Source organism: Manis pentadactyla, chromosome 11 (assembly GCF_030020395.1).
Source record: "Manis pentadactyla isolate mManPen7 chromosome 11, mManPen7.hap1, whole genome shotgun sequence".
Classification (NCBI taxonomy): domain Eukaryota; kingdom Metazoa; phylum Chordata; class Mammalia; order Pholidota; family Manidae; genus Manis; species Manis pentadactyla.
In genome coordinates, this window is record NC_080029.1 from 47,242,867 (window position 1) to 47,266,858 (window position 23,992).

General features: G+C 35.5%; 1 protein-coding gene and 1 long non-coding RNA gene across 5 annotated transcripts in view; one reads left to right on the plus strand and one right to left on the minus strand.

The window, feature by feature from the left end:
* FERMT2 (FERM domain containing kindlin 2) overlaps window positions 1-23,992 on the plus strand; it is a 94,915-nt gene that overhangs the window by 60,432 nt on the left and 10,491 nt on the right. For 2 of the 4 annotated variants that reach the window (XM_036918085.2, XM_036918114.2), the window contains exons 5-11: window positions 10,687-10,719; window positions 11,048-11,273; window positions 11,377-11,479; window positions 12,938-13,045; window positions 18,157-18,291; window positions 18,761-18,810; window positions 20,528-20,652. In XM_036918085.2, coding sequence (XP_036773980.1) covers window positions 10,687-10,719; window positions 11,048-11,273; window positions 11,377-11,479; window positions 12,938-13,045; window positions 18,157-18,291; window positions 18,761-18,810; window positions 20,528-20,652 — 780 coding nt within the window. The remainder of the gene's footprint in view (window positions 1-10,686; window positions 10,720-11,047; window positions 11,274-11,376; window positions 11,480-12,937; window positions 13,046-18,156; window positions 18,292-18,760; window positions 18,811-20,527; window positions 20,653-23,992) is intronic. The other 2 variants (XM_036918103.2, XM_036918127.2) reach the window with 1 other exon arrangement.
* LOC130679511 (uncharacterized) lies at window positions 7-23,856 on the minus strand. Its single transcript, XR_008992491.1, has 3 exons — window positions 23,847-23,856; window positions 7,555-10,083; window positions 7-1,743 (listed from the first exon to the last, which is right to left on the minus strand). It is a non-coding gene; the product is annotated as an uncharacterized LOC130679511 (long non-coding RNA).

Sequence of the window (23,992 nt, forward strand, 5' to 3'; positions counted from 1 at the left end):
GTAGCCTTTGACTAAGCAAGGGCTCAGTGTGAGAACCGTGGACTGTATGTCTGTGTGTTTTTGATACTGGATAAATGGATTACATAGGTCAGAAGAGTGGACAAGTGAAAAAATAACAACAAAAAACTGTCCTTGAGCATCTTTTCCCTCAATCAAAATCACCATCAGTCATATGCAAATCATCATGTCAGGTGTTAATATGCATCAATAAAGTGGAAGGTTGATTTTCTGCTCAGAAAGAGTCACAAAGGGATGATAGTAACTGAGCTCAGTTCTTTGCAGAAATTGGGTGATTTTTTAGTATTTCCTTTTTTTTCTGTATTATGTGAACCATTATTTAGTTACAACATTATTACTTCTGCCGGGTTATTTACAGCCTTCCCGATGTTTTGCATATAATGGTCCCTTTGCTTCTCTGTATTTTTCCTTTAAGGTTTTGTTGCTTTAAGAAGCTTTCTCAGATTTCCTTCTATTACCTACTCCCAACATGATAAGGGTGGCATAAGTCATCAAACCTTTTTGTGTTTGGTGGTGTACTGTATCTTCTTTCCTAATAATTTTGAGTTCCCTGCATGAAGGTACTCTTACCTTTCTTATGAGAACTTAATTTAGCATATGGCATCCAGCAGGAACATGGACAATGTCTTTTGGGTAGCTAGATCTGCCTAGTTAATGCGATTACATATAGTTCTTTATCCTGGGCATATGCAGGGATTGGACATTATAGTATTCTGTGATTGCATCTGTCACACATTTATAAATCCAATTCTTTGGATAGGTCTCTAACAACTATGTAAACTAATTTTAGGTTGTTCTGGGCTTTTTAAATTCTTGGGTGCTGATAATCATGAAAACAAACACAATATAGTACTTACACACTCAGAACTATTTCACACTATCTGTGGAAACTCAATTCTCACTCCAGCCCACTGAAATGGATTATCTTATCACATTTTGAGGTTGAAGAAATGGTACAGTTAGGTTAGGAACATCTAAGGTCACATATACCTTGTAACTTTTATGTTTCTACTCATACACTGATTATACTTACTTGAGAGATAACAAGAAGAAAGACAACCATTGTTCCTAAGTAGTTTATAAGCTAGTTGAAAAAAAGTTACTGTATTTAAGGAGATAATATATAAGTGGCAAATAAATGTTACAGAAAATAATGGAATTCAGAAGACAAAACAATCCCAAATAGAGGATATTCAGTTTATGGGTTGGGGAATTAAGTTTGTGACTTAAGCTAAGTTCCAGTGGCTAGTATTTTAGTAAGAAGAAAAGACAACTCAAGCAGAAAGATTTTGACAAAGAACATCCTGGCAAAAAAGCAGTACAGTCCGTGACTAAACCACTTGAATTAGTTCATGGAAGAGGGACATCGAAGGGATTTCAGGATCACTCTGGAAGGTATTTAATATCAGGCTGAGGAATTTAGACTAATGTGTTGCTGAGTCATTGGTTTCTGAATATGTTACAAAATGAACAAATCATTCTTTTAGAAGAAAATCAAATTTACTTCCAGTCCAATGTGGAGGTGGGAGTAAGGAGAAAGAGTTGCAGGTAGCCTACAGATTGATGAAGTAAAAGAGAATAAAAGAATATGTCTATCATTACAGTAAGGTTAATTTAAAATTTTAATTTATACATGATTTATATTGCTGAAGGCATCTGACAGTAGAACCATCCCTGCTTTCAGTTACTTTATATTTAAATGGAAACCCTCATTTAGTCCTACAACTGAACTACAGAAAAAAAATACATTTATGGGATGATTTTGGAGTGGTTGAAATCAAGCAGGACTGGTCTTAGAATTGCAGGTAAGACAGATTTTGTACAGTGCTTTAAGAAAAGATAATTTGGAGACAAGGATGATGGGTTAAGACAAGGGAATGTCATAAATGTTTTGGGAAAAGTAACTGAGTTTCTTTTTTACTTGTGTTCGTACAGTAAAATGAACAAATTTTAAATTACAGATGAATATTTACAAATGTATACACCTTGTTGTAACCACCTAGAACATGATATAGCAAAATACCAGCACACCACAGAAGGCTTCTCACATGCCTTTCCCCGTTCTGTCCCCACAATATAGCCTCTGTCAACCATAGATTAGTTTCCCTATTCTTGAACTTCGTGAATGGAATCATACAGTGTGCTGTCTTGTGTCTGTGAAGTGACAGTTGTGTGTGAGGGAATTTTTAAAAATAGGCTTTAGTTGTCTACACCCAAGCAGTTTAATTAAAACAAAAATATTTGAGGAGTTTCAAAAAGTTGTGAAATGCTGAGAAAGTACACAGATGTGATGATACACAGAGGGCTGATGGTCTGTAGAGAGAAAGCACACTGAGTGACATACACATGTAAAAGGTACCATGTTATTAATTTTTTAAAGAAATATCTGGTTTGCCTGCTTTTATGATTGGTCAGTACTTCAGTCAGTTTCTGTACCAAGTATTGAAAAATACGGTCAGTTGTGTGTTGTGTCTATAATAAATAGTAACAAAACAACAAGTCTAAATATCTTTAATACATGACATCTTCAGGATGCCATACACTATACCTAATGCTTCACAGTGTTCCTCTACTGCAGGGTGTGGTGAGGATTAGATATAATACATTGTATAAGAAGGAAGCAGACTCAGTTTCCCTTAGTTCCCACATGCCTTTTGACTGTGTGCATCTCAGTGTGAGCATGGTCAGCAATTATGTATATATTAACATATATATGTATTCAATAAATTACTATTGAATACAAATATTATCTCTGATTTGATCCTCACAAAACAACTATGGTTTTGGAGGCATTATCCCCATATTACTCATGAGGAAAGAACCCTATAAGGGTTAATTAATTTGCCCAAAGTCACAAAGCTATTAAGTGGCAGAGCTAGAATTAAATCTAGGTCTGTCTGGCTCCAGCACTCTTGTTTCCAACCATTATGTAACACCATCTCTCTAATATTAATATTTAAAGTAAATATTATGTGAATTGAATTTTAATAGGAACATTTGATTAAATATTAGGGTGTAGGTTATACTTCCAGCAAAGCTTATTTCTTAATGTTTCAAGAAGTAAAGAATCATGGGTGAATTAATGATTCTTAGACTTCCATCAAATTCCTACATAGAATTACAATAAATTCTATGAGTTCTTAAATACCTGTGTCCAGGGCTGTGCTCAGGTGGCACACACTTGAGTGCTTTGCCGCTTCCTAACTGTAACTAAAATACCTTGTTTCCAGTTACCTCTGAGGAGCGAACCATTTGAACTACCTTGTCCCAAGTCTGGGGTAAACAATTTTTCCAAGTAAGAATTAACTTCACAGTATAGTACTTACTTATAAATTATAATTTCAGGGTGGACAGTGACTGTAATGGGATATGTGGGGGTGACTTGATAACGGGGGGAGTCTAGTAACCACAGTGTTGTTTAAGTAAATGTACATTGACAATACCAAAAAAAAATAAATGACAATTTCAGGGTTTAAAATGTAAATAGAAGTAGGTCGTTGTATCCTTAGAAACTTTTCTAAGAACCTTAAAGGCAGCTTAGATAGGAAAAGTCTCTGTCCTAAAATAATAAAGTAATCAATACTTAACTTCCTTGGTACTGTGAGGAAAAGTACTTATGTAGGATGCCATTTTTCCTAACTGGAATTTGCCATTTTAAGTATCAAAACTTTTTTTTAATGCTATTTAATTAATTATAAAAGTAATGCATGCTCATATTAAAAACGGAAATAGTACAGAATTATGTATTTCATTTAATGAAAGTACAGACTTACATGCACATTCATAATTTGTGTTTTTTTACTCAGTGAAACTAATGGACCTCATATATATATATATTTTTTTTACAAAGGTCTTATATTAATACAGTCTCATTATAAAAAATACAAATAGTACAGAAAATATACTAAGCCAGAGGTGAAAATTCCACTTCAGCTTACTCCCTTGCTACTCCTTCTCAAAAAGTATCTGTTTCTTGATTGCTGTGTATAATAACTGTGTTCTAAGTTGTATGGAATAGAATTTGCTAGTACCTTTTCTATGTATTACTTGTTTTTATAACATGAATGAGAGCCTAAAATACTATATATTGTTCTGCAATTTGAGTTTTTTCATTGAATGACATGTTTTGATAATATGTCTGTGACAAAAAAGTAAGGGGTCTCCCTAGTTCTCTATAAATAGCTTCCAAATTTTCCATGTAGAAAAACTATATTTAACTGCTTATCTACCCAAGTAGTATCCAATTTTTCTATCAAATATTTACCAGAAAGCTTTACAACAGTTCAAATACACTCCAGAAAAGACTGTAAAAGTGATGGTTGTATACTATCATCAACAGTATATGGAAATGAACCTTTTCCTACATTCTGCCCAGTATTAAATGTTGTAAATCTCCAAAAATGTTTGCTAATATGACAATAAATAGTATTTGAGAATTACTTTATTCCCTGATAAACACTGCTGTGAATAACAGTTGAATAATTTTTCATGTATTTGTTAGCAGTTCCTGTTTCTTTGATTTTCAAATCATGTACTTTGTTCATATTATTTATACTTTTTTTGTAGTGGTATAAATATATTTTCCCTCACAAAAAAAGCCTCAGTAAATTCAAGAAGATTGAAATTGTACCAACCATCTTCTCAGATCACAAGGGTATAAAATGAGAAATAAATTCTACAAAGAAAACAAAAAGGCTCACAAACACATAGAGGCTTAACAACATGCTCCTAAATAATCAACAGATCAATGGCCAAATTAAAACAGAGATCAAAGCAATATATGGAGACAAATGAAAACAACAGCACAATGTCCCAACTTCTGTGGGACGCAGCGAAGGCAGTTCTTAAGAGGGAAGTATACAGCAATCCAGGCCTATTTAAGGAAGAAAGAACAATCCCAAATGAATAGTCTAAATTAACAATTATTGAAACTGGAAAAAGAAGAACAAATGAAGCCCAAAGTCTGCAGAAAGAGGGACATTATAAAGATCAGAGAAGAAATAAAATTGAGAAGAATAAAACAACAGAAAAAATTAATGAAACCAAGAGCTGATTCTTTGAGAAAATTAACAAAATAGACAAACCCCTAGCCAGACTTCTTAAGAAAAAAGAGACCTTACACACATAAACAGAATCAGAAATGAGAAAGGAAAAATCGCTACAGACCCCACAGAAATACAAAAAATTATGAGAGAATACTATGAAAATCTATATGCTAACAAACTGGATAACCTAGAAGAAGTGGACAATTTCCTAGAAAAATACAACCTTCCAAGACTGACCCAGGAAGAAACAGAAAATCTAAGACCAATTACCAGCAATGAAATTGAATCAGTAATAAAAAAACTACCCAAGAAATAAATCCTGGTCCAGATGGATTCACCACTGAATTTTATCAGACATTTAGAGAAGACATAATACTCATTCTCCTTAAAGTTTTCCAAAAAATAGAAGACGAGGGAATACTTACAAACTCATTCTATGAAGCCAGCATTACTCTAATACCAAAACCAGGCAAAGATACCACAAAAAAAGAAATTACAGACAAATATCCCTGACGAACATAGATGCAAAAATACTCAAAATATTAGCATACCAGATTCAAAAATGCATCAAGAGGATCATACACCATGATCAAGTGGGATTCATCCCAGGGATGCAAGGATGGTACAACATTCGAAAATCCATCAACATCATCCACCACATCAACAAAAAGAAGGACAAAAACCACACGATCATGCTGAAAAAGCATTCAACAAAATTCAACGTCCATTCACGATAAAAACTCTCAACAAAATGGGTATAGAGGGCAAGTACCTCAACATAATAAAGGCCATATATGACAAACCCACAGCCAACATCACACTTAACAGCGAGAAGCTGAAAGCTTTTCCTCTAAGATCAGGAAGAAGACAAGGATGCCACTCTCCCCACTGTTATTCAACGTAGAACTCAAGGTCCTCGCCACAGCAATCAGACAACACAAAGAAATAAAAGGTATCTAGATTGGTAAGGAAGAAGTGAAACTGTCACTATTTGCAGATGATATGATATTGTACATAAAAAACCCTAGACTCCACTCCAAAACTACTAGAAATAATATCTGAGTTCAGCAAAGTTGCAGGATACAAAATTAACACACAAATCTGTTGCATTCCTATACACTAACAATGAACTAGCGGAAAGAGAAATCAGGAAAATAATTCCATTCACAACTGCATCAAAAAGAATAAAATACCTAGGAATAAACCTAATCAAGGAAGTGAAAGACCTGTACCCTGAAAACTACAAGACACTGCTAAGAGAAATTAAAGAGGATACTAATAAATGGAAATTCATTCCATGCTCTTGGGTAGGAATAATTAATATTGTTAAAATGGCCATTCCTACCTAAAGCAATCTGCAGATTCAATGCAGTTCCTATCAAAATACTGAGAATTCTTCAGCCAACTGGAACAAATAGTTCTAAAATTCATATGGAACCACAAAAGACCCCAAATAGCCAAAGCAATCCTGAGAAGGAAGAATAAAGCAAGGGGAATCTTGCTTCCCAACTTCAAGCTCTACTACAAAGCCACAGTAATCAAGACAATTTGGTATTGGCACAAGAACATACACATAGACCAGTGGAATAGAACAGAGAGTCCAGATATTAACCCAAGCATATACGGTCAATTAATATGTGATAAAGGAGCCATGGACATACAATGGGGAAATGACAGCCTCTTCAACAGTTGGTGTTGGCAAAACTGGACAGCTACATGTAAGAGAATGAAACTGGATCACTGTCTAACCCCATACACAAAAGTAAACTCAAAATGGATCAAAGACCTGAATGTAAGTCATGAAACATAAAAACTCTTAGAAGAAAACATAGGCAAAACTCCCTTGAATATAAACATGAGCAACTTCTTCATGAACATACCTCCTCAAGCAAGGGGGGAAAAAAGCGAAAATGAACAGGTGGGACTATATCAAACCAAAAAGTTTCTGTACAGCAAAGGACACCATCAGTAGAACAAAAAGGTACCCTACAGTATGGGAGAATATATTCATAAATGACATATCCGATAAGGGGTTGACATCCAAAATACACAAAGAGCTTACGCACCTCAACAAACAAAAAAGCGAATAACCCAATTAAGAAATGGGCAGAGGATCTGAACAGACACTTCTCCAAAGAAGAAATTCAGATGGTCAACAGGCACATGAAAAGATGCTCCACATTGCTAGTCATCAGTGAAATGCAAATTAAAACTACCATGGGGTATCACCTCACACCAGTTAGGATGGCCAACATCCAAAAGACAAATAACAACCAATGTTGGTGAGGTTGTAGAGAAAGGGAAACCCTACTACACTGCTGGTGGGAATGTAAAATAGTTCAATCATTGTGGAAAGCAGTATGGAGGTTCCTCAAAAAACTAAAAATAGAAATACCATTTGACCCAGCAATTCCACTTCTAGGAATTTACCCTAAGAATGCAGCAGCCCAGTTTGAAAAAGACATATGCACCCCTATGTTTATTGCAGCACTATTTACAATAGCCAAGAAGTGGAAGCAACCTAAGTGCCCATCAGTAGATGAATGGATAAAGAAGATGTGGTACATACACACAATAGAATATTCTTCAGCCATAAGAAGAAAACAAACCCTACTATTTGCAACAACATGGATGGAGCTAGAGAGTATTATGCTTGGTGAAATAAGCCAGGTGGAGAAAGACAAGTATGAAATGATTTCCCTCATCTGTGGAGTATTAAAACAAAGCAAAAACTAAAGGAACAAAAGAGCAGCAGACTCACAGAACCCAAGAATGGACTTAACAATTAGGGAAAGCGACTGGGTAGGATGGGTGGGAAGGGAGGGATAAGAGGAAAAAGGGGCATTATGATTAGCACACATAATGTGTGTGTGTGAGGGGGGACACAGGGAAGGCAGTATAGTACAGAGAAAACAAGTAGTGATTCTGTAGCATCTTACTACGCTGATGGACAGTGACTGTAATGGGGTATGTGGTGGGGATTTGAGAAGGGGTTGGGAGTCTAGTAAGCACAATATTGTTCATGTACGTGTATATTAATGACACCAAAAAAAATTAAAATTAAAAAATAAATACATATGTATATATATTATCCTTATATTAGCATTTTTTAAATTTTGTGGACTTTCTTAGTGAAGTTTTACATTTTTATGTAATCACATTTATAGTTCTGTAGTTAATAGCTTTGGGTTTTCACTCTTGAGAAAATCTTTACAAATAAAAAATCCTTTTCTATTTCCTTTTAATACTGTTTAATTATTATACTTTATAATTATTTCATATTTATGTATTTTAATTCATTCTAATGTCAACATTTATATGTTTTTAGTTCTCATTTGTTTTTTAAGTGTGGTATGAGATAGGTTGATGGAAAATTTTCTAAAATATATTTAATACTTTAGTACTCTCTTTAAAAATAGAATATGTAAAAGTAATTTGTAATAAGTAAGTTAAGAGGCAGATTCTACTGCACTAACATAAAGCAATACTCTCAGGAGCTATTAGTTCCATGGGGTTTTTTATTACTGCCAGTAGTTAGCCCAAGACTGTAGTGCTTTTTGAACTCTTTATTTTATTTTTCCTCCTTAATAGTTTTTGTTACCATTCCATGTAGTTCAGCAAACTCGTATTTTGTTGCTGACTAAATGTGTTACTTCATCTTACCCCATATTAGTTTTCTGCTTCAAGTATGTTTAAACTGGGCAATCAGGAATACTAGCTAGTTGCAATTATCACTGAACTGAGACTTAAAAGGAGTTTAAGACACATCCTCTGACCCAGCCATGCTGCTAGAATTAGGAAATGAGTACCCGAAATGTTTATTGGGAGCAATCACAGTGGTGACATTAGTAACTCTTAAATAAACGCACTGTACAAACAAAACAAAACAAAAAACTAAAGAAATAAATGTATACCAGTTGGGAATGGCTTAAATATGTTAGGGTACTTAGGAGGCAGTGAGTATAACTGCAGTGCGACTGGCTGATTTATAGCTTCGTTTTGCAATTTAGTAGCTCTTGACACTGGACAAGTTATTTAAACTGTGCTTCAGTTTGCTTCCTTAAAATGAGATTAATAAGGCTGTTGGGAGCTCTAAAGTTGTTTCCATAGAGTGCCTAACAAAGTTAAGAACAAATAGGGAAAAAATGAAGTGATCAGATACGAGGTGTAGAATATACAAGTACAGGAAATTGAGAGGGAAGAGGTTTGGGTGGCTGATTCAATTAAATGTTGTTATTTAGGGGAATGTATTTTCTGTTTTAGAAACTTCATAAAGAAAATTGTCAATTTTAACTTTACTCATTTCTGAATAGTAATTCTAGTTCATCACAATAGAAATGAATTACCAGTATTCTGAGATTCTTAGTAAAAGATACATTTACTAAATCTTTGAAATAAACAATGAGAAGTTTCTGCCTATAAGGTAATGTTTTCCCACAGGGTACGTACATGTATACTCTCTATAAAAGAATTATTATTTTCCCAGCTGAACTGGAGTTATCTTTTCAGACCTTTTAATAAGAGTGGGGTACCCAAGTATCCTCTCACAAAATGCCCTTGTTTAAGATTCTAGCTTTTAAAGCTACAACTAAATATCCAGTGTTCTTTAAAAGCTAATAAAGGAGAGTTCACAGCTTTCTTGTTGAGTTAACAATGTCCAGATTATACAAGTTGATGTAGTACTATAACAATGGAAGAACACATATTGCAGACTTCAAAGTAGATACCCTGTGGCCAGCAAGAGAATTTTTTTTTGTAATTTTGTGTTTAGACTAGGACATGACAACTAAAAAAATTCTAGCATTACTGCTAGTTTTTTATATTTAATTGTTACTGTCATTCCATGGGTGGGGATGGGGATTAGACAGACAGTAAAGAAGAGATCTTAAACATGTTCCTACATTAGGTAAGGGAAACAACCATTCTCTTTCCATATCCAGTAACAATAGGACACCTGTTTACACATTTTATTTTTAAAAATTATGACTAAAAAACAAAATATGATTAACAAATTTATTATCTAATCTTAATTTTTGTTGTTTAAATGACAGATGATATATCATTAATTGACTTATTTCAACAAATTTTTCTTTAGTTAGCATCCACCATATGCCTAGCTCTTTAATACCGAGGAATCAAAAGATAAAGACAGTATCCCTGCCTTCAGGGGTTTCATTATAAAATGTACCCTTGTTTGTCCCCTTCTAAGGCAAAATTTTATCTCCTTTGCTTCAATACTTTATTTATAAGTCTGTTGGAACCAGTTTAGCAATTCACTGAGAAAACATTAGCATAAAATTATTCTTTTAGTGTTTAGGAATTTATCAAAACAGTATGGCTTTCAAAGGGTGATAAATGTGGACATGTTTGTCCCTAGACACTCCACTACAGCACAACTTCATTCTTTGGAGTTGGACAGAAAACTTACTTTATTTAGGTTATTTATTTATTGCTTTATGTACTCTTAAATCCACATAAAATATTTACTTCAATTTATGATTTGCAATTAAGAAATACCTGTTTTTTCTTTTTCCAATTTTCTTTTCTTTTTCATTCTTTTGTTTCTGTCTTCTACTGCTGCCTTTCCTTTACCTTCTGAATTCCTTTCTTTCCTTTCCTGTAGGCACTGATGTTCTTTACATTGGCCCTCTGAAAGGTGAGCCTCACCACAATTGAAAACAAAAAGTATTGGTCTCTCTGCTTCAGCTATATCCTTAACTTATCTCCTAATTCTCCTGAACTGATTTTTTCCCCAGAATTTTCACCAACTTACATTATTTTGACCTTGTTACTACATGTTCTAATGTTATACAAATAGAGTTATAGTTAATTTCATGTTTTCAAGACAGATAAAATAATGTACTAAGCTTTCCTTCCAGAATGAAACTTGTGTTTCATAATGTGCTTTATATCATCATAGTATGTATAGAAAACTAAGATTCTTTACTTCATACTTAACACCTATTTTCCATGATATTTATTAGGAAGTATATATTCAAGCCCAGGACTTTATAGTAAAACAATGACCCCCACTTACGATGCTCATGATGGAAGCCCCCTGTCACCGACTTCTGCCTGGTTTGGTGACAGTGCTTTGTCAGAAGGCAATCCTGGTGTACTTGCCGTCAGTCAGCCCATCACATCACCAGAAATCTTGGCAAAAATGTTCAAGCCTCAAGCTCTTCTTGACAAAGCAAAAATAAACCAAGGGTAAGTTTAAATACAGTGAAAGAATTTCTTTATCCAACTAGAAGTAGAAATATTTTAGTAATTCTCTCTTATTTTGTTCCCCTCCTCTTGTTAATTTGTCCAGGTGGCTTGATTCCTCAAGATCTCTTATGGAACAAGATGTGAAGGAAAATGAGGCATTGCTTCTACGATTCAAGTATTACAGCTTTTTTGATTTGAATCCAAAGGTACCAAGGGTTTATAGAGGGTTCTCTTCTTTTTTCCCTTTTCATTTGTTTTGTTTGGATGTTTGCTTTTTGGAAGTTGGTGAGGTGTAACATATCATTTGTATATAGGAAGTCTTGAATAATATTAAAAACTCAAGGCTTTAGACTAAGGCATCTGTATTTTAACTAAGTCTACTGTGTTAGTAGGTTGGAAGCATAACTAAACCATTTTCTTTTTTTGTTAATTGAATTTTTGGTTGATTTGTATTTTTAAGGCACTAGCTTGGTGCTACAGAATTGGTAAAGTTGCTTTTTGAGTTTTTTTTTTTGTATATATATATATATCTCTTTGCAGCTGTACTTTAAGAGAAAAGTTTTCTGTAACTTTTCATTTATGTTCAGATTTCTGTATTACATACCAAAAGATGTTGCTTCATCTTTTATATCATTGTAGTATGTATTATTAAAAACTTAAAAATTTTTTTAGCTCTACATTTCTTCCTATTTATTTAATAGCCAAACATTATGATATATTTTTTCTATCAAATGATTGGCATCACCTGTGTTACTCAAATACTTTGCTTTTCCAATAAGGTGTAAATTTGCTCTAAAAATCTGGAGTATTTTTCCCCAGAAACAAAACACATAGGGCACAGAGATTTGGATCTTTTGCTTCCCTATCACATGGGGAAGGCAAAAACCTCTCGATTACCTTACCATTATGTCTAGATTATGGTTTAGATTTTATGTGTATGTTTATCATTTTTTATTAGATGCTTAAGTGCTTAGATCTTTATACAAAAATAAAATGTATGTAATACAATTGGAAAATATCAATTGTAAGAAATTTGTGGTGGTTGTGAAGGAGGCTATGTATTTTGTTAACATTCTAGGATAGTATTATTAGACATTACCGTTGATTTTTATTCATGTAAGTAAGTGGAGAACTCAATAACATTAAATAAATCTTTTCCACAAGTGTATATATATATACCCTCTGCTTTGCATTCCTAATTACTGTTTCCAAGGACCTGCCTTTGGTTATGCTTTTCCATAGTGAGCAAGATATTCCTGGAAATAATTTACTCTCTGATTATGATATTTTAATGTAGCAAGTTCCATTAACAGTACTGAAAAACAGTTCTACCTTTAATGTCTTCAAGTTAGATTGCTTTTTTTAAGGACTCTAATATCTAATGATTATTTCCCTGGGAAATAACATACAGAATATGTTTCTAATAATGAACAATAATCTTTTCACACATTTTAATGTCATTTTTAATGGTAAGTTAGATGTGGGTATATATAGGCACGCCTAACCTTATATGTATCTTTTTCTTATTATTTGATAGTGATAAAAATCCACCCCCAAATTTTTGTATAACAAAATTTTCTTGGGCTTTCCAACTCAATATTCAGTTTTCAAACTTTTCAATGTTGAATGTCATGTATTATGAAAGAATTGTATCTCTTTTGCAGTATGATGCAATCAGAATTAATCAGCTTTATGAACAGGCCAAATGGGCTATTCTTCTGGAAGAAATTGAGTGTACTGAAGAAGAAATGATGATGTTTGCAGCCTTGCAGGTAGAGGAGAATATTGGTAAATGGGATTTTTCCACGGGAAGGGTAGGGGGGTTACTTTTAAATGGTAAAGTGGTATAGTAATTCCAGTAGCATTTTGATAGGTTGTGTTACCTTTTGCTATGTAGAAAGTGAATAGACTCTTAAAAGGCAAAATTAATGATAAATGTATGAACTTAGTTTAATGTTTTATATTATCTAAGAGTTTAGTGGTATACTTAATAGTTGTTTTTCTGTATCTTATAGGAGAAAAATATCCTCCCATCCCGAGATGTAGATTAGCTTAAAACTACCCAGTCTTCCCTTGGAAATAAAATCTATTACAAATCAGATTTCTGAAACGAAGCTTACTTTCATAATTTTATAAATAGCTGGGGATGATAATATTTATAAAGTGGATTATGGCAGAAATAATACCATTTTTTGAGATGTAACATGTTAAGAGACTAGTGAAGCTAAACATATTATCCCTAAAAGTAGGCAGGTAGTCAGGCAGATTAAATCCTTGTTTTTCCAGATGTGGTTCTTGTATATCACCTGCTTCAGAATTACAGTAGGGCTTTTGAGAAATTGTCCACTTCATTACTGCTATGCCCTCTGCTAAAATAACGTTAGGGTGGTATCTACAAATCAGCATTCTTACTGACACCAAGGTCTGATTGACACTAGATACTTTTAGATACCTGAGTGAGGCTTTGGTTGAGTGTTCTCATATTATGGTGCAATTCTAGTTTTGCTAAAGTCCCAGTAAAGTTGGTGTTCTTTAAGTATAGGGAGTAAAGTTGACGTTCAGTATTGAAAGGCTTTCACTATAAAAATGAGTTCACTTTTTTCCTTAGAACACAAATCAAAATGCTGTCAATCTTCCAAATGCTTTTATGTACCTAGAAAGGCTTTCCTAAGACTCATAAAGTCCCTTAGGAGGACTTTTCTCTCTAGTTTACATAATGAAAGAAGGGAATTGAAACAAAGATCAGACAAGGAAAATCTTTAATGACAAATGAATTAGTTTAATTATTTTCTAAAGACTTGTTTAATTAACTACTTAAGAATCTTGTTTGTGTTTTTGGATGGTTCAGATTGTCTGAAGAATTTCTTGAGTTAAATTCTGGAGCAGTTTTTTTTTAAAGTACCTCATTTGTTGTTGCTTTCTACCTGTCTTTCTTACTTAGAATACAGGCTCTTAATTTTTTAGTGAATGTTTTGCCAACGACAATAATAAGAATAACACATGTAAAATATATATAAAAATCAGGTTTTATTATGTAGTATTTCTTTTTATCTTTTTATTATAAAAATAATGCATTTTTTTTAAAAAGCCAACAGACATACAGTACTGGCACATAGCAGGTGTCAAAAAATATTTGTTAAATACAGTCATATTTTCACAGAAATGGGATTATTCTGCAGCTCCCCTCACTCCCATTTTGGTGCAGTAGAAAACACCTCAGAAACTATGGATTTAATTGAAACACTGGCATTCATTTTATTTTATTTAATTTTTAAAATTTTTATTAAGGTATGATTGATATACACTCTTATAAAGGTTTCACATGAAAAAACAACAATGTGGTTACTACATTTACCCACATTATCAAGTCCCCACCCATACCCCAATGCAGTCACTGTCCATCAATGCAGCAAGTTGCCAGAGATCCACTATGTCCCTTCTCTGTGATACACTGTTCTCCCCGTGATCCCCCATACCATGTGTACTAAGCATAATACCCCTCAGTCCCCTTCTCCCTGGCATTCATTTTAATTTGTGGAAACTGAATGTTCCAAAACATGGCCCTCCAGGACCATTTTAGACTAGGTTTAATGAGAGAATTTTAGACTACAAAATCCCCTTGGTTGTTAGAAGCCTTCCCAGAGACAGACCTGAAGGCACTAAGGAGCTGTCCAGTACCAGAAGAGGGAAACACTTGAAGTATGGCAAGAAGATACCTGTATTTTTTAATTCAGACATAGCCTGTAAGTGGGATTAGTCTCTCCTTGGGGCTTCTGATTCTGTGTGTAAGATAAATCTACAACAGTATAAAGAAACAAAAGAATTCTAAGTATAAACTTTAGATAAAAAATAAAATAGTTAAGTTAGTAACACTGTTTGGTTTTGTTTTTAAAGCACTTAAATCCAAGTATGTATTGTGACATTTAGCAGCTATCCTGTGGCCTCTGAAAGCAGAGCTGGGGTTTGTGACCATTCCCACTCACAGCCAGGGTTTCTCCAGTATAACTCATAAGCTCTCACCTTAAGGCACTTGGTAAAGATGCAAATTCAGGCTGACCCCAGATTTGCCAAGTCAAAATCTCTGGGGTTGAACCTGAGAACCTTTGTTTTTAACCAACTCTCCACATGATTTTTAATATAATCTGACATTTGAGGCCATGACCTTAACCCACCTCATTCTCTGTGATTTGTAAACATGGAAGTATATCACTCTAACGATCTCATTTCAGCACAATTGAATGTATAGCCAAAGACTATTCATAATTCACTGTATCTTAAAATACAGAGGAACATTGATAATTAGCCTCAGATTAGTTCATTAAAAGTTCCCTTGAATAGATTGTATTATTGTATTCAGTGAATGAATACTTTACAAAAACTTCAGAAAATTTTAAAAATTAGTACTTTGAAAGATAACTGATTAAAAAAGCTCTAACCTTTAAATAAATAAAGCCTAAGGTTTAGCATCAAAATCTAATCATTAATACTTGTTTTAATCAGATCACTATTTAAAATCATAACTAGCTACTCTGTACCCAAAGATTTTTTTATCTACATATAGGGGTATTTATCACTATTCATTTTATTTAAACACACACACAAGAACACATATTTATGTATTTGTGCATATTTGTGTGTGTATTCACATATAAAGGTAATCTATCTTATCATTCTTAAGTAACTGAGAATATAAACATCTCCCTCTGATAATGTTTTCAGCATTGAATTGAAGCTGGGAGAAAAGTGGAGCTTTAGCTTTCAGCATAATAGCGGTAACTTCAGCATGATAGTGATAACTAACTTGCCCCTGCTGGGTAATATACTAATAATAAGGTAATCAACATTAATCCATTTCTACAAAACTCTAATGCAGGTTCTGTCAGTTCTTTCAGTATTCATTGGTTCCAGACCCCATTCTAGACACAGGGAATAAATACTGCAGTGAAAAAACCCCCTCAAAAATCTGCTCATGTAGTGCTCAGCAGAGGACATATTAACTCCCTAAGTCCTGGAGCCTCCCACAAATTGAATTCATTCATATATGTCCACAGATCCTACTTCTTCTTTATTATTATTATAGTATTGATATACACTCTTATGAAGGTTTCACATGAACAACATTGTGGGTTCAACATTCACTGATACATCAAGTCCTCAACCGCCAATCCCATTGCAGTCACTGTACCAGCATAGTAAGATGCTATAGAGTCATTACTTGTCTTCTCCATGCTATTCTGCCTTCCCTGTGACCAACCTATATTGTAATTGCACTTATAGTACCTCTTAATTCCCTTTTACCTCCCCACCCACCCTCCTCATCCCTTCCCCTTTGGTAATCACTAGTCCCTTCTTGGAGTCTGTGAGTCTGCTGCTCTTTTTATTCCTTCTGTTTTGCTTTGTTGTTATACTCCATAAATGAGTGAAATCATTTGATACTTGTCCTCCTCCACCTGGCTTATTTCACTGAGCATAATACCCTCCAGCTCCATCCATGTTGTTGCAAATGGTGGGATTTGTTTTCTTCTTATGGCTGAATAGTATTCCATTGTGTATATGTACCACATCTTCTTTATCCATACATCTACCGATGGACACTTAGGTTGTTTCCATTTCTTGGCTATTGTAAATAATGCTATAATAAACATAGGGATGCATATGTCTTTTTCAAACTGGGCTGCTTCAGTCTTAGGGTAAATTCCTAGGAGTGGAATTGCTGGGTCAAATGGTATTTCTATTTTTAGTTTTTTGAGGAACCTCCATACTACTTTCCACAATGGTTGAACTATTTTACATTCCCACCAGCAGTGTAGGAGGGTTCCCCTTTTTCTGCATCCTCACCAGCATTTATTATTTCTAGTCTTTCAGATGTTGGCCATCCTAACTGGTGTGAGGTGCTATCTCATGGTGGTTTTAATTTGCATTTCCTTGATGATTAGCATTGTGACTCATCTTTTTCATGTGCCTGTTGGCCATCTGAATTTCTTTGGAGAAGTGTCTGTTCATATCCTCTGCCTATTTTTTAATCAGGTTATTTGTTTCTTTGGGTATTGAGGCATGTGAGCTCTTTATATATTTTGGATGTTAACCCTTATCAGATAAGTTGTTTATGAATATATTCTCCTATACTCTAGGATGGCTTTTTGTTCTGCTAATGGTGTCCTCTGCTGTACAGAAGCTTTTTAGTTTGATGTAGTCTCATTTGTTCATTTTTGCTTTTGTTTCCCTTACCCAAGGAGATGTGTTCAGGAAAAAGTTGCTCAAGTTTATATTCAAGAGATTTTTGCCAAACTTTTCTTCTAAGAGTTTTATGGTTTCATGACTTACATTCAGGTCTTTGATCCATTTTGAGTTTACTTTTGTGTATGGAGTTAGACAATAATCCAGTTTCATTCTCTTATATGTAGTTGTCCAGTTTTGCCAACACCGGTTGTTAAAGAGGCTGTCTTTTCCCCACTGTATATTCATGCCTCCTTTATTGTATATTAATTGACCATGTATGTGTGGGTTTATATCAGGGCTGTCTCTTCTGTTTGATTTATCAATGGGTCTGTTCTTGTTGCAGTACCAAATTGTTTCGATTACTGTGGCTTTGCAGTAGAGCTTGAAGTTAGGGAGCATAATCCCCCCAGCTTTGTTCTCCCTTCTCAGTATTGCTTTGGCTCTTCGGGGCACACACCCTGCTTCTTTTGGATAAGTATTTATTGGCAGGTTTAGGGCATTGATTTCAGATGCCGTGCCCTTTATCTTCCTATTGTTTTAGTTCTTAGTCACTTTTATCTTTTCAAATTAGGTGATGAAAAGCATTCCGTACAGAAGCAGATTGTTGTAACTGTAAAACATTAAAAATGAGATTACTGTCATTTAAATATTATTCTGGTTTCAGTATCATATCAATAAGCTGTCAATCATGACATCAGAGAATCATATGAACAACAGTGACAAAGAAGTTGATGAAGTTGATGCTGCCCTTTCAGACCTGGAGATTACTCTGGAAGGGGGTAAAACATCAACAATATTGGTAAGGTGAATTTTTTTACCTATCTCAAGTCATGGTAAAATCCATTTAGTGATGTCCAAATTTAAAACATTTCAAAAAGATTGATTTCAGGAAAAACAGATTTCAGGAAAAAATTTAAATGCTAAGTTTGGTAAGGAATTAGTTACCTTAGGAATTAGTTATTATGGAAGAAATGCTTATCTTAGGGCTACTATGATTTATTCAATTTCCATATACAGCAACAAATAGTTTTAGCTGTATTAGAATCAATAGTATGTTCTTGTAGTGTATGTAAACTGTAATTTTGATCAAATTCTTGTTAGCTTTTTATGCCATTGAAATGACCATGTAATGACCATGTAATGATTATACCTTTAAAACCTTTATAGTCTACTTTTATGTAATTTTGTCTGTTTACTGCATATGCTGATTCTTGATATCAGATACCTGTTTCAAATTTTAAGAAAAAATGATTTAATTCTTTCCCTAGGGTGACATCACTTCCATTCCTGAACTTGCTGACTATATTAAAGTTTTCAAGTAAGTACAAAAGGGGGAGGGATAGTAAATATTAGTGAATAATAAGTGTCAGTTTTATAGTCATGTTCACATTATGGAAATTTACTGTAAGTTTGACAAATGCATCTCTAAAAACATTTAACAATTAGATGAACACTAAATTATAATGAGGGAAAATAACCATCTTTATCAAATTTAAACCACAGTATTCATTAAGTTGTTTTATCTGTTTCTTTTTCTTTTTCTTTTTTTTTTTTTTTTTATTGAAGGGTAGTTGACAACAGTATTACATTACATTAGTTTCAGGTGTACAACACAGTGATTCAACATTTATGTACATGATAATTCTAGGTACCAGCTATCACCATACCAAGTTGTTATAATATTTTGACTATATTCCTTATGCTATACATTACATCCCGGTTACTTATTTATTTTACAATTGGAAGTGTGTTTATATGTATATATATATATATATATATATATATTTTGTGTGTGTGTGTGTGAGGGCATCTCTCATATTTATTGATCAAATAGTTGTTAACAACAATAAATTTCTGTATAGGGGGGTCAATACTCAATGCACAATCATTAATCCACCCCAAGCCTAATTTTCGTCAGTCTCCAATCTTCTGATGCATAATGAACAAATTCTTACATAGTGAATAAGTTACATGGTGAGCAGTGCAAGGGCAGTCATCACAGAAGCTTTCGGTTTTGTTCATGCATTATGAACTATACACAGTTCAAATATGACTATTCATTTGATTTTTAAACTTGATTTATATGTGGATACCACATTTCTCTATTATTATTATTTTTAATAAAATGTTTATTTTTCTTAAGGGGAAAAATAAGATTGTGTAATCTAGATTGCATCATGTAGATTCTGGAACATACAGTCGCATGTCGGTGTAAGGCATCCCCTCTGGGTGAAAGCAATACATAAAAACTGTTGCCAGTGGTTATTCCCTTGTTCAGAGCTGCAGGTTCGATTGGATTTTATTCATTTGTTCATGGGACATTTTATAATAAGTTTCAGTGCATCTTATCTAGACAGTCATATTTCACAGAATCAAGAGAGCTAGGCATTAAGGTGGAGAGGGGAGAGGAAAGGAGGTGATGTGGAATAAAAGATATCAAGGCATTAGTGGAATAAACCATTTACTGCAGCTAAACATATAACAGCTCAACATATGTAACATTTCTAAGAAAAGGGCATGATTTCAGGTTTCGCTTCCTACCCTCTCTCTTTTCCCTGTACACACCTTTTGCATCCGCCTTTGCCTTTCTGTATCCCCTCTTGTTATGACGGCTCTGACTGTGTTTGACTTTGGAGTGGCAAGTAAAGTCACCACTGACACACACTCCTCAGAGAGGGGAGCTCTTCCTTCCCTTTAGTCATGCCATGTGACTTTCTTCTCCTGTCCTTTCCATGTGACCTGCTAGTGATAGAGATGGCTACAACAGACAGAAATACTGGAATGTTGGCTCTCCTACTTTTTCCCCCTCTGTACACTCACTGTTGGTGAGATCTTCCCAAGGAGGTTGACTGAGAAGAAAGGGGCAAATTCAGTAACAGCAACACTAAATAGAATACACTGGTCCAAGGGAACTGAATTCAGCATATGTAAAACTTGGCCTCAGACTTTTCACACTGAAATTTTGCAGCTAGAACATAGCCTTGATAAAAATTATTTCAAAATAACTTTTTCTCTTAATTCTATTTGACACATAGGCCAAAAAAGCTGACTCTAAAAGGTTATAAACAATATTGGTGCACCTTTAAAGACACATCTATCTCTTGCTATAAGAGCAAAGAAGAATCCAGCGGCACACCAGCTCACCAGATGAACCTGCGAGGTGAGGAGAGCCTCGGAGTGGCCAGTGTTGGTGGTGGGGTGTCTGCTGGCTAATAATGAACTACGCTTTGCGGGGGGAAGGTGCTTTTCATGTGTTTCTTTGCTCATTTGGGTACTTATTTTTTTATATGTTCGGGTTTTTTTTTTTTTTTTTATTGGACTTGCCAGTTTTGAGTATTCAACTTAACAGGGTACTTCATCGTAACCTCTGTTCAGTCCCTACTTGAAGTCTTTCTGCTTTTCTCACTTGTCAAGTAAATGTCTGTGTCTCCTTTCTGGCCTTCAGCTTTAGGTCACTGAGGTCCTCATTCTGCAGGAGCTGCCTGCTTGGCTGTTTCAGATGGCGCCTCACATCCATGCTGTAGTCGTCTCCTCCCAGTGTGTTCTGGCTTCTCCCTTCCTCATCAGCATCCTGCTCCTCTTCCTGACCTTCACTGGTGACAACTGGTCCCCCTCAGGGTCCCCAGCCTTTTGGTTTGCCAGCTCACCAGTGAGGTAGCTGACTCCTGTGGAGTTTGACAAAGCTTTTTGCCTTTCCCAGCAGCTCTTCCCTGCACATATTTGTTGTCTTTAACAGTCTGCTCTTGGTCTGGCTTCTGGGGTAGCCCCAGGATACCCCGCTGAGGTCTGAGCTGACAACCTGACTCTCACTGGTTTTCTCTTGTCTTTTCAAATGCAAAGCTGTCTCAGAACTAGAGGCAGGTATTTGAGGTTCATGTTCCTGGACATATTTCCACTCCCTTGTGGCAACTCTCACAGGCTCGCTCCCCATGGCCTGGCTGAGGGCTCAGAGCTGCTGGCTTTGGTCTTTATTTTTCCATTTGCGTCTGTGGAGCTATAGCTTCATTTCATGTTTCAGTGACTTCTGTTAGTTCTTCACACTGCTCCTTCACCTTTCATCTTGGTGCATCAGCTGAGGTAGAAGGAGAATTTTCCTTTCCAGGTTGGTCTGGTTCTTCTGTAGCTGGAGGACATCCTGCTGCCTCTTGCTGTGATTTCTCAGGAGGGCATTTAGTTGATCTTGCAGATTGTTGATGACTCTCTTGTAGTGATACATTATTCACTTAAAACTGTCTGGCTCACTTCCAGCTGAGATACCACTTCCTCTGGCAAGCTGTACCCCTGAGAACCGCTCTCCCACAAGATCACCCAGCACTGCCTGCCCCCTTGGCACATGATGTGCTTGGTGGAGGATGTGGTACATGCACTCCTCACTGTCCCACACTCCTTTTACTGTGCCTTCCCTTACAGCAAAGGCTAGAAAACTACAACACATGTTCCAGACTCATTCCCAGTGAGATTAAGACTTCAGTCAGATGCATTCATGTGAGCCTTGCACCCCCAGATGAGTCCAGGGGCTGGAGAGGCACACTTGAGCAAGGAGCAAGGTGCTCCAGGCTCTGGAGCTGCAGCTGCCCCAGCAGCTCCCTGTTTTCCCAGCTCCTTGACTGGAGAGAAGGCTGCACCTCCTTCGGCAGGCCAGTTCTGAGGCAGCATTCAAGGAGTTAGTCCCATCAGCCCAGCCCATTTCCCCTTTGGGTTACATTTTACATGTATGTTTATTATTATATGTAAAGCAATATACACCCTTCAAACTAAAAATACTTGTATTTGAACAAAAATACCAAAGAAAAGGGTCCCTCACTTACTCCACAAAAAAATAACTCCCCAAATAATTTCACTTACTGCTTAAAATACAGAGTTGCTTTTCCTGATTTATTTTCTTAATTTTTCTTACTACATTGTGCATTAGGATATTTTTAGTATATTTAACAAGATGTCCAAATCTCTACCTTATCTCTGTTCTGCCCACTAGTCATCTTAACTGCTGCTTTACAGTCACATGTATTTTAAAAAATAGAAAACCTCTGTCCAGGGGAGCAGACTGCTCTGCCTGTGTGTTGGAATTCTGTAATTTTCCTAAAACTTTTTATGAGGCTCAGTGTCTTTCTCTTTAAGTTCCATGAGTTTACCTTTTGGGTCTCTACCACTCTTTGTTACTCTCAGAATCCATTCCAGTTCTCTTCATGCTTTCCTGTAAACTGCCCAGGGGCAGCTCACACTATCCACTCTTGATTTAGTGACTAGATCTGTCTGTCCTCTGGCCCCCGTCTTCTCTGTTTCTATTATATCCTTAACCTTTGCCTGTGTGACTGAGAAGTCAAGACCTGGTTTGGAGAACAGATCGCAAAGCACCCTTATCCCAGTTCTCCCAAGTCCTCCCAGTGGAGCACTTCTCCAGCACATCACACTGATGAGGGTGACATGAGCCTACGAGTCAGATGGCCTCGATTCTGCTCTCCCACTAAACAGGCTCTGTGATCTGGAGAAAATAGCCTATGCAGACCTCAGTATATCCTGAGAGTGTTGGACCAGGTACTCTCTAAGGCTCCTTAAAAATTCAGCTCAGTAAATATTAATGAACTCCTGTGCCACAAACTGTTGTTGGGTATAGAGACATGAGCAAAACAAATTACAGACTCATCCCTCAAGATGTTGATAGAGTGTGTTAATTTAGAAAAATTAAAAATATAAATCAGGAAAAGCAACTCTGTATTTTAAGCAGTAAGTGAAATTATTTGGGGAGTTTTTTTTGTGGAATAAGTAAGGTGTTCTTTTCTTTGGTATCTTTGTCCAAATACAAGTATTATAATAATTATAATTTGGGCAATGAATAGTACTTTAAAAAGTGAGTAACAGGTCAGTTGGTCTTCAGTGATGTGGAGAGAATGAGGAGAGATTTCATGGGGAAAATAATGTTGGAGTTAAGATCCAAAAGAGAAAATTGAGATCCGTGGAAGGAAGAAGAGTTGGTAAAAGAGCCCTCCAGGCAGAGACCAGTGTGCAAAAATGCCAGGAGAAAAGCATCACCAACCACAGGAGCTTTCGTGCTTCCTTAGTAGTTGAATCTGATTCCTCCTGTCATGAGAGGTAATAGCAGAAGGAACAGGGGAATAAGAGGATAAAAACATTAAGGAGATTATTTTTTAAACTGAGAGCAATGAAGTACCACTGAAAGATTAACATGAAAATGACAGGATCCATCGTGTGTGTGTGTGTGCAGGCTATCGTAGAGAGGAATAGTGTGAGAGAGCAGGGATAATGATCCAAATCAAGGTAATCACTATGGATGGAGAAAAGGGTGCAAATTCAGTAGATACTGAGGAAGTTCAATCAACACACTGGCTGATTAACTTAGGAGGGGCTTGCTTCCTGCTTGTGCAACTGGGTGGATAAGAATATTGAGATTAAGAGTATAGAAAGCTGAGTGAGGAGAAAGATGAATTATTTTAGTGCCTGTGGGATCTCTCTCTCTAGATACGCTATTGGACCATGGGAGA